Source organism: Carassius auratus, unplaced genomic scaffold, assembly GCF_003368295.1.
Source record: "Carassius auratus strain Wakin unplaced genomic scaffold, ASM336829v1 scaf_tig00036640, whole genome shotgun sequence".
In the NCBI taxonomy this organism is placed as follows: domain Eukaryota; kingdom Metazoa; phylum Chordata; class Actinopteri; order Cypriniformes; family Cyprinidae; genus Carassius; species Carassius auratus.
The window spans coordinates 66,421-77,803 of record NW_020526323.1 but is presented as its reverse complement, the minus strand read 5'-3'; the positions used below and the strand labels follow the sequence as shown (position 1 = coordinate 77,803).

The 11,383-nt window shown below is 35.7% G+C and overlaps 1 protein-coding gene across 1 annotated transcript; it reads right to left on the bottom strand.

Annotated features, from left to right (window-relative positions):
* Nucleotides 1-5,393: 5,393 nt before the first annotated feature.
* On the bottom strand, nucleotides 5,394-11,036 carry LOC113082656 (polymeric immunoglobulin receptor-like). Its single transcript, XM_026254200.1, has 6 exons — nucleotides 10,889-11,036; nucleotides 10,402-10,707; nucleotides 9,975-10,302; nucleotides 8,124-8,224; nucleotides 7,864-7,916; nucleotides 5,394-5,906 (listed from the first exon to the last, which is right to left on the bottom strand). Exons 1-6 carry the CDS (start codon nucleotides 10,947-10,949, stop codon nucleotides 5,784-5,786), a joined length of 972 nt encoding a protein of 323 aa, XP_026109985.1. The 5' UTR covers nucleotides 10,950-11,036; the 3' UTR covers nucleotides 5,394-5,783.
* Nucleotides 11,037-11,383: the final 347 nt, after the last annotated feature.

Genomic DNA, 11,383 nt, shown 5'->3' with positions numbered 1-11,383 from the left:
AGTGTGTCTGTTTCCTCCTGATTCAGAGGAAGAACAGAAATATCGCCTTTAAACCACATAAGCACCAACAGGTGAGTAAAATTAGCCAGATGCAGCCATGTAATCTCACACTAGCAACAACAAATAACTTTTTTATGGGCTCTAATTTGATTTGTGAATATATGCAAGCAGTATTGACAGTAATGTAATTTCTGTCAAAATGTTTAAGATATAATATATTAAGGCTGAGCAGATGACTTTCTCCATTTACTGCGACTGATTGACCGACATTTTTTCAATATCAGCCACTAAATTGACACAACTATGAACACAATTGAAGTCAAGTCAAGTCAAGTCAAGTCACCTTTATTTATATAGCACTATCAACAAAATACATTCCGTCAAAGCAACTGAACAACATTCATTAAGAAAACAGTGTGTCAATAATGCAAAATGACAGTTAAAGGCAGTTCATCATTGAATTCAGTGATGTCATCTCTGTTCAGTTTAAATAGTGTCTGTGCATTTATTTCCAATAAAATTCAACGATATCGCTGTAAATGAAGTGACCCCAACTTAGCAAGCCAGAGGGGACAGCGGCAAGGAACCAGACGAAACCAGAAGTTCAGTTCCAGGCTGCAGCAAAGTCAGATTGTCCAGAAGAATCATCTGTTTCCTGTGGTCTTGTCCTGATGAGACAAGGTCTTTACAGGGGATCTGTATCTGGGGCACTTGTTGTCCTGGGCTCTGCTGTCTTTCAGGGCAGTAGAGGTCCTTTCTAGGTGCTGATCCACCATCTGGTCTGGATACGTACTGGATCCGGGTGACTCCAGTGACCCTCTGATCTGGATACAGACTGGATCTGGTGGCTACGGTGACCTCAGAATAAGAGAGAAACAGACAAATATTAGCGTAGATGCCATTCTTCTAATGATGAAGCAAGTACATCGGGTGTATGGGAAGTGATTCTGGTTTACCTAATTAATGCAGCCTAAAAATCCTTTAACGGATTGGATATTAAAAGCATATTAGTATGTTATGTGTAAGCCAGGTTAAAGACATGGGTCTTTAATCTAGATTTCAACTGCAAGAGTGTGTGTGCCTCCCGAACAATGTTAGGTAGGTTATTGCAGAGTTTAGGCGCCAAATAGGAAAAGGACCATTACAATAATCTAACCTTGAGGTCATAAATGCATGGATTAACATTTCTGCATTTGACATTGAGAGCATACGCCTTCATTTAGATATATTTTTGAGATGGAAAAATGCAGTTTTACAAATGCTAGAAATGTGGCTTTCTAAGGAAAGATTGCTATCAAATAGCACACCTAGGTTCCTAACTGATGACGAAGAACTGACAGAGCAACCATCAAGTCTTAGACAGTGTTCTAGGTTATTACATGCAGAGTTTTAAAGCCCTATAATTAACGTCTCTGTTTTTTCAGAATTTAGCAGTAAGAAATTACTCGTCATCCAGTTTTTTATATCGACTATGCATTCCATTAGTTTTTCAAATTGGTGTTTCACCGGGCCGCGAAAAAGTATCATCAGCATAACAGTGAAATATAGCACCATGTTTCCTGATGATATCTCCCAAAGGTAACATATAAAGCGTGAAGAGTAGCGGCCCTAGTACTGAGCCTTGAGGTACTCCATACTGCACTTGTGATCGATATGATACTTCTTCATTCACTACTACAAACTGATGGCGGTCATATAAGTAAGATTTAAACCATGCTAGTGCACTTCTATTAATGCCAACAAAGTGTTAAAGTCTATGCAAAAGAATGTTGTGGTCAATAGTGTCAAACGCAGCACTAAGATCCAAAAAAACTAGAGAGATACAACCACGATTAGATGATAAGAGCAGGTAATTTGTAACTCTAAGGAGAGCAGTCTCAGTACTTCTGTTTGGATTGATGTTCTATTACGACCCCGGATTGTTTTGTTCTGATTTGGATTACCCCAATAAATCTCACACAACACTTGGATCTTCCGTCTCCTGTGTTCCCGTACGTGACAGTACTATGATACGGTCTAAATCCTGATTGGAAATCCTCACAAATACTGTTTTTCTCTAATAAGGAATAAAATTGTAGAGAATAGTAGAGAATGAGTGGAACTGTTCCTCAGTGTATCAATAGTGCACTGTCTTATGCGATACTGTAGCTGACGGCTGAATGGTTACAATTTTATCTCTAATAGTATCGATTTTAGAAAAATAAAGTAGTTCATAAAGTCATTACTGCTATGATGTTGGGAAATGCCAACACTTGTTGAGGCTTTAGTTTTCGTTAATTAAGCCACTGTATTGAATAAATACCTGGGGTCATGTTTGTTTTCTTCTAAAAGAGAAGAAAAGAAATCGGATCTAGCAGTTTTTAATGCTTTTCTGTAGGATTGGTTACTTTCCCACCAAGCAAAATGAAATACCTCTAGTTTTCAGGCTGCTCTCTTTAGGGTGCGAGTATGCTCATTATACCATGGTGTCAGACTGGTTTCCTATAAGAGTAAAGGAGCAACTGTATTTAAAATGCTAGAAAAGAGAGACTCCATAGTTTCTGTTACATCATCAAGTTGTTCTGAGGTTTTGGATATGCTAAGGAATTCGGATACATCAGGAAGATAACTTAAAAAGCAGTATTTTGTGGTAGAAGTGATGGTTCTACCATACTTGTAACAAGAAGTAGAATTTACAATTTTGGCTATATGAAGTTTGCACAAAACTAAATAATGATCTACTCTTCTCATCAGGTTTCACTGGCTACCAGTAGCCGCTCGCATCAAATTCAAGGTACTGATGCTTGCCTACAAGACGACCACTGGCATGGCACCAACATACATAAACTCACTGGTTAAATCTTATGTGCCCTCCAGAAGTTTTTGCTCTGCAAGTGAACGGCGCCTTGTGGTGCCATCCCAAAGAAATTCAAAATCACTCTCACGGACCTTTTCCTGGACTGTGCCCAGCTGGTGGAATAACCTCCCAATCTCAATTCGTACAGCTGAGTCTTTACTCATTTTCAAGAAACATCTAAAGACTCATCTTTTTCGCCTGCACTTAACCAACTAACACTAGCACTTTTCCTTTTCTTGTCTTTTTTTTCTTTTATTTAAAAAAAAACAAATAAAAAACACCTGGCTATGCATTCTATACTAGACTAACTGAGACTTGTCATGGCACTTGTATACTGTTGTTGTTCTCTTGTTGACCTGACTGCTTCTATTGTTCTCATTTGTAAGTCGGATAAAAGCATCTGCTAAATGATCAAATGTAAATGTTAAATGTAATGTAAATGATCTGAGATATCATCACTTGGCTGCATAATTTCAACACTATCAACATCAATTCCTTGTGACAATTTAAGCAAACAAACTGTAATGTTTAAATGTTAGTTGTTGTTTTTTTATTGCTTGTTCAATAATTTTCACAATTTGTCCTGTTTTACATTTAATAATTCATTTATCTGTTTATATTATTGAGTTAAAACACTTCAAATAAAATGGGGTGGAGTTGAGGGAAAGGGTTCAAGGGGGTTGGAATAAATCATAAAAAAAGGAAAATTTTATTAACAAAATAAACAGCAAAACATTTGGAAACAAAAATGACATAAAAGAAAATAATATTAAAGTGTGAGAAAACAATGCAAAACGTATCTAATAAAAAAAGTCATTAAAATAACCCCTAATTATGTATTACATTTTTATCATAAATATTTTGAAAATAGAAACTTTTACCAGACATTTTTAATATCTGATCCATTTTTTTACTCTTATAAAGCTATGCTGTATGAACATGTTTGTGCAGCTACTAACAAGTGGACTACAGTATACATTTTTGTAAATGCAGATATGCTGGTATTTTCATAATAAAATGTCTTTTGTTTGATATCATATTCGCCACTATATATATATATATATATATATATGTGTGTGCTGAACTTCTGAGCAAAAAAGAAAATAATGTGAGAATTCAACCACAAAAACATAAGAACAAAAGCAGTGCTTAAACATTCAAGCAGAAACACTGACTTCTGCTCCACTAACAGTGCTGTTGACTGCTGATAAGCGTAGACCACAGAGAGCAACGGCAGCAGGCCGATACATACATATGAGCTCACCACAATGTCTGTGATACTTTTATACAGAATGAGCAGACCTTTTGTTGACGGCATGTAAAAGATGTGTATACTTATTAGAAAATAAGGCATAGGACAAGGATAGTAACCTGAGACACATACAACTGCAAAATACTTTTTTAATTATTTTTTTTTGATTTTCATTTTAGCCATGCTTGTTTGGTCAATGTACGTTTTGATCATTTCATTTCCGATTTAGAATTCAGTAACGAGAAATAGAAAAATGGTTGGTTCATTAGTTTTTCCGTTTAGTTTAACAAACGGAAAATTAGTTTTAGGCTCGATATCTCATTTTGTCATTTGGTGTTTACAAATCGGTTTAAGGCTTCAATATTTCATTCTCACTTGTTGGCGGCGCTGAAATGATGCTTTCATCTGTTTGGTCGAATCATGATGTTTGTGTCTGACTCGTTGCTGTATAAATGGTCAGACTTACCTTCCCAAAAAATCCTAGTGACTTTTGTTACCCGAGCAATGAAGGCCTTAACGCTTAATGTCCACTAGAGCGGATGACAGGATTTCTGTTTACATCAGTTTAAATGACAAATATATACATGAATTTCATGTGTACTGCCATGAATATGCCATATCTGTGTACAAGAATAAACTTCACACTTCAATCTGTAAAACTACTTAAAACTTCCCATTCTGGCTTTTTCAACCTACCTCCAAATTTATTTTAAGATATTGTTTATTCACCGTGGTTTATGCATTTAATGTTTGTCCATCTGGAACTTTTATGTTTCATGAGCTCTATATTTTAAGATGTACCAGGTGTTCATAAATCACATGCACTGAATGTAAAGAGCTAATTTCATGGGCTCTCAGTTGTTCTCCTGGAGGGCCTCTGTCCTGCAAAGTTAAGGTACCCCAAATAAACACAACCCCCCCACCACGCTATCATTGAAGAAGCTGTGTTCACCTCGTGCTGCAGGAGTGTGTTGGTGCAAGGAGGATGGAGATCTCAAGGCAGTGCCCTAAATTCAGATCTGAAGATTTAGTCATCACAGAAGTTGCAGGCCTATCCAAAGTTCCTGAAGAGTTTTGTGTAACAGAAGACTAAGTATAGAAACATTATTCAATTTAGTATGTATTAAAACTAATATTACTAATTTATTTCATAAATTTAACTATATACATTTTCACAATTATTTATTAATGTCACACATACACATACCTAGTGCCTTTTGACTTAAAAGACAAGACTGGTAGATGTTACAGACATATTATCATGGAACTGTTCAGTCTATTATTGATTTTTTTTTCACTTTTTGAACTATTTGCACTGTATTTATCAGTGGGACAATATTCATACAATACTATAACCTAGAAATAATTTAAAGGGGTCACTTGCAATTCGCAGCAGCACAAATTATGAGTCCAGCAACATCTGATTCAAATATTATGCTAATAAACAGCTACGAGCCATGTTTCCATTACTCGTTACTGAATTCTAAATGGGAAATGAAATGATCAAAATGTACGCGGACCTTGTTTGTATTAATGCAAACAACAGAGCACTGTACAAGTAAACTTAAAGAGATTTTTTACAGTAACCAAATTAAATGGCAATAATATAATACAAAAAACAAAGTTGTGATGCCATTCTGCTGCTGTTGATTGTTTCTCTTGGTCTTTGTTCTTGTGTTGTTCTCGCTGTTGCTGTCAGTGTGGAGCCACAGTGCTGTATATTATGCTGTTTATTGCTCCACCTGCTGGAGACTTCATCGCTTCACTCCCAGGATCATGATCAATAGTGCTGTAGTAGATTATGTCATTAACGGGATCCTGTTGAGAAAGGGATTGTATAATAAACAGGATATATAATTATGTATGAATTAATCCAATCAATGCTTGTCTGGTCATGCTGTATATGACAGATCTACAGGGGCCATTTCAGAAAGGAGGTTAAGTGAAAACTCTAACCCTGAAATGAGGGAAACAGGTTTTCTGTTTCAGAATGGGAGGTTTGTAAAACCCGACAAAGCTATGGAATTACATTTGGTTCAATAAAAATGAACGAAACTTTATAAAACTGAATGTGACTTTTTCAGAAACTATAAAAAAAATATGCCATTACAAAAGAAGAAAAAATGAACTCAGTCGCACAAATTTAACAGGCTCTTCGAATATGCTTCATTTTTTGTTAATGTTTTTCAAAGATTCGTTTTTGCTAATCGTGGATTCTGAATTCATTGTCTCAGATTTCGCTCACGATTCACAGTGTTTCGTTTGGTGTTTTGAAACAAACCTCTCGTGGGGGCGGGCTTAACAGTGATCTATTTTGATTGGATAGTGAGCTTTTGATGGACAGGTGCTCTCTGACCGGGAAGTACAGACGCCACTCAGTGGCGCGCATATTGAAAGCTCTCGCGGTGATTTGTACTATCAGAGGCCCGGCGTTTATTTGACTACCGGTTTTTCACTAGCTAGGACCACGCCACAAACCAGCTATGCAGCTGGGGAAGAGTAGAAAGAGGATGAAGGGGTCGAGGGAATGGGATGATGGTCAGGTTGATCAGGGCATCTTGAATTGATGGCTCAGGGAGACTCAGGGTGGGGGTACCGTCTCTAGCGTATATTTAGGCCAGACAATGAGGACCCCTTGATACAACCTGATAGAAATATAATGTGGGATAAGGTTGGCTGAATGGATGAGAAAGGGAGGGAAGGGTGGGTTCTCGAGAACGAGACTAGCAGAGCGGTATGAGGTGGCCCGGTATATATGGAGGTTTGGAAGTCAGGTGTTTGTTTGAGGCGTGGCCCTGCTCCCGAACTTTAGTTAACCTCACTTAACTCCATTTATTTGAGGAATTACGGTACTTCAGTAACACAAGCTTACTTCAAGCTGCCTTGAAGGACAAGAGCACACCTTTACATACTGAGACGATCACATGTCACATTAGAATTTATTTTCTAATTTATTACAGCTGTTCTGTAACCGAAAACTCAAGAGTTTCCCATCTCAGGGTAAGTCAACTCAGAGTTCAAGTTTAAACTCAAATTTGGTTGAACCTCCGTGGTGAAACGGGCCCCAGGTTTAGAGTAGATCTGCATTTCACACAAAACAATACTGAAAATCAACATGTGACTCATCTAATAAACTAAAGGTTCACAAACCCAGTGCATGTCAATTTGTGGCTGTTTTCCTCTTCACTATACATGATTTCACATGAAAGAAATATATAAAAATGGATATGCAAATGTAAAACACTGCTGCAGAAAAATAAATGTACCATACAGTGTCAGACAGTGACTTCTTGATCCAGGTATGTAATTGATCACAGACACAAATAAGAAACACACCATGGCAGGCGTCAGTTTCAAAAAAGGAATAACCATCTAACTGATATCTGTGTACTACAGTTGGTAGTCAGTGCCAACAAAAAATAAAATAAAAATGATATGTTAAATAAACATCCAAATATTTTGACCAGTGTGGCTTACACAATGAGAAGTAAACTTAAGTTGGCACTTACCAGTTTACTGGCACAATAACTGTTTTGAAGCATGAATCAAATGTGAGTTACATCTACATTTTGTGGACATAAAACAGTCCCATAAAACAGTTCAGAAAATTGCACTTACAGAATAGAATATCAATTCTGAATTAATGTTGAAGTAATGTTGAATTTAAAGAATGTTAAAGATGTCAAAGATGGTTTAAAAAAATAAGCCAAACTGAACATTGATTTTGTCAAACAAACATTATCATAAGTAGTTTCTCATAAAGTAAATGACTTACTGGGTCAGTGGTTGTGCTGCTTTTTCTCTCTCTGGTTTGGTGTTCATCCTGCTCTTCATTTAAAAAAAAAAAATAGAGAAGCAACAACATTACATTAACAAAATGTACATATATATATATATATATATATATATATATATATATATAAAGAGAGAGAGAGAGAGAGAGAGAGAAAGAGAGATTGAGCTTTTGAAATATGTTTAAAAATGGAATTGAATGAAATTAATAAAAAAAAGAAATAAATTGGAGGTCAAACTGACTGGGTCTCCGTCTCAGTCTCCAGATGAAAACACTGATCAGAATCAGTAAGAGCAGAAGCGCAGCTGAAACTCGAAGCCACACAGTCAGGAGGTCATTATCTCTGTGAAAATAAAAGAGAAACATTTTAAAATCTTTTCAAAAGTTTTTTTTAATTATGTGGAACTAATTAAACTGCATAACTGGCACCAGAAAATAAGAAATATCTTTAATATATTAGCCTAATAGTCGTAGAATTAGTTTAAGCTTTATTTATTTTAAACAATACAGATGTAGTACTTTGTGGTTTGTCAATGACTTAATTTTTATTATTAATATTCTTGTGATGTCATGTTCGCCTGTTGCACTTCTGACGCCCGTTTCAGAAAGGAGGTTAAGTGAAAACTCTGATTATGTTAACCCTGAAATGAGGGAAACTCTAGGTTTTCTGTTTAAGAATGGGAGGTTTGTCAAACCCGAGAAAGCAAGGTAAATCAAGCTCATTTCTGAAAGAGAGCTAACTCATACTCAGAGTCATACTCATACTTTCACTATACGAAAGTTTCTTTCGGTCTCCTCCCCCTTTTTAAAAACTTCAGTGATGCACACTAGAAAAATGCTCTTCTTACTAAGTGTTTTTTTCCCAAGTACAAACATAAAAACTAAAATAAAAAAATAATAAAGATATAATTTTATATATAAGAAAATCATATAAGATACTTAGTCTTGTTTCCTGGGGGATCTAATTTTACTTTAACTAAAATTATATGTCATTGTGGTAATAAAATTATCTTAATGCAAATGGAAAACAAGATTATTCTGAGTGTCTATTACTAAGAGAAAATCTACTGTAAAATCTACACATTAGAATTTATTTTCAATAAAAATTTCAACAAAATGTTCTAAAAGTGGAAGTAAAGTGCCTAATTATTGTTTAATAATGCTACAACTATTTATAATTGTAATAAATATAATAATTTACAATCTGTTATTATTGCATCCTGTTAATGTATAACAATACTGAGGTGCAAATGTATCTGCATAAAGTATAACTAGCATCTAATTATTTACACTGGTTATTTACATGGTAAATAGAATATATCAAAATTTTCACTGTACATTTTTTCTGTAAATAGCATCTAGAGCTACTTGCACTTAGCCTACTGTAAATAAGATCTATCGCTAAGAAAGTATGTTAATTCTACTTAGTGTAAATAGCCGCTGCCGTATTTTTCTTACTCTATTGGCAGATCATTTGTAAAATAAGAAAAATGCATTTATGCAATATTATTATTAATATTGTTCTTTTATATATATTTTTTGCCCATGAGATACCATAAAAATGATTAGCTACTAGTTCATTATTCTGCCAGTTTTCACCTGTGATATTATAACACTGATATGAATTACATTTGTATTGATCTGAAGTATATGCGGACGGCTTTTTGGCGGGAGCTGTTGCCATGGTGAATCATAATATCGGCACTCTATTAAGAATGGCTTTTTATAGTTGTGGTGCACGCGCTTAACTCAGAGTCAGTCAATTTAGAGTTGATTAAACCAACTAATTTCAGCTGTTCTGTAACCGAAAACTCAAGAGTTTCCCATCTCAGGGTAAGTCAACTCAAGTTCAAGTTTAAACTCAGAGTTGGTTGAACATCCTTATTGAAATGGGCCCCTGCAAAGTTTAGAACAAAAAAAAAAAAAAAAAACACAGAAAAGACAAATCATGATTGCAATGAAGAAAAGATTGTTAGATTAAAAGGGAAAAGAAAATGAAGAAATAGTGCATGACAACCAAATGCAGACAATTATAGATCCATTCCACAAAGATGATTCTGAGAAACGTTATTGAGAAATGTTTGAATACTGACGTGTCTTTCTCTTTCTCTGGTTCTGCCTCCGTTACAGTAAGCTGAACAGGATTAATTACACCTCCAGCAGAGCAGCAGTACCAGCCAGAATCAGTCCGTCTCAATCCAGTCATCAGCACAGTGAAGGATCTTCTCCCATCATCATCTCTGATCTGCACTGATGAATTCTGGGATGTGTCAGTCCTCCCCACTGTGTAACATCTCTGATCTTTATATCTGCACCAACGTTTGACTTTATTCTGATCTCCAGAACTGTAGAGACACTGAACACTGATATCACCACCTTCATGTCCAGAGACACTGCTGTTCACCACAGACACATTAGGAGCTGAACACACACACACACACACACACACAGCGGTCATTTGAGATGATAAAACACATATTTAACTTCAGAATGTTATTAAATTAATACAAAATCTCTTACCAGATTGAACCTTGATATAAACCTCATATGTGCTGCTCATTATTCCTTCAATGTCCACAATACAACGATAATCTCCAGTGTCTTCATCCTGCAGGTTTCTCATAGTCACAGTAAAGAGACTCTGATCAGGATGATCAATTACTGACAGATTCTGCTCTGTTGTGTTTGTGTATGTTTGACCAATATCTGAGGACCAGCATTTCTTCTGCTGTGTGTATTTCTTGTCATAATGACATGGGATGGTGACAGATCCTCCAGTCTGAACATTTAATATATGGTTTGTCCAAGCATCGTAGCATTCAACACCTAAACAAACAACATGCAAATCATTATTATATCATAAATTTATAATAAATAACATCTAAATTAGTTTGGTCTTCTCAGAAAATACAATGCAAGCAACACAAACAGTTGAGCATAAATTGTGCCATTACAAGATGATAAACATGATCTATTAAAAACAAATCTCAAAACATTTAATACTCACCTATAATAAGCCAAAAACCTAATGAAATGTAGAGTATTTTTGTCTTTGGTTGTGCGGCCATTGTGTAAGTTTCTCTTCCTGTATCTGAGCTGTTCTAACTTTGGTTGTCGTAACTACTGCACTTCCTTTTTCATTCAAAATATGCTGAGCTAGGTGCACGAGGACTGGAATTGAGAACCGCTGGTTTAGAGCTAAAAAAAAATGGCTTGTTTGTAATGGGTTCTATTGTTTTTGTCTTGTTGTGCAGTGTTTTGACTGGGACACGCATCACAGTATGGTGAGGTCCACAACATTTCCGTTATGCGCTTCAGAAATTCGGCCAATCAAAAAGCACTGGATGGCTGGCCAATCAGAGCACACTTCACTTTTCGGACTAAAAAACGATGCATTTCAGAAGATGGGCACAGTGGAGAAACAATAATGTACAGTGTGTGGAAAATAATCTTTTTTTTAAACCTCAACCTAATAAAACACATTTTATTACACCAAATACAC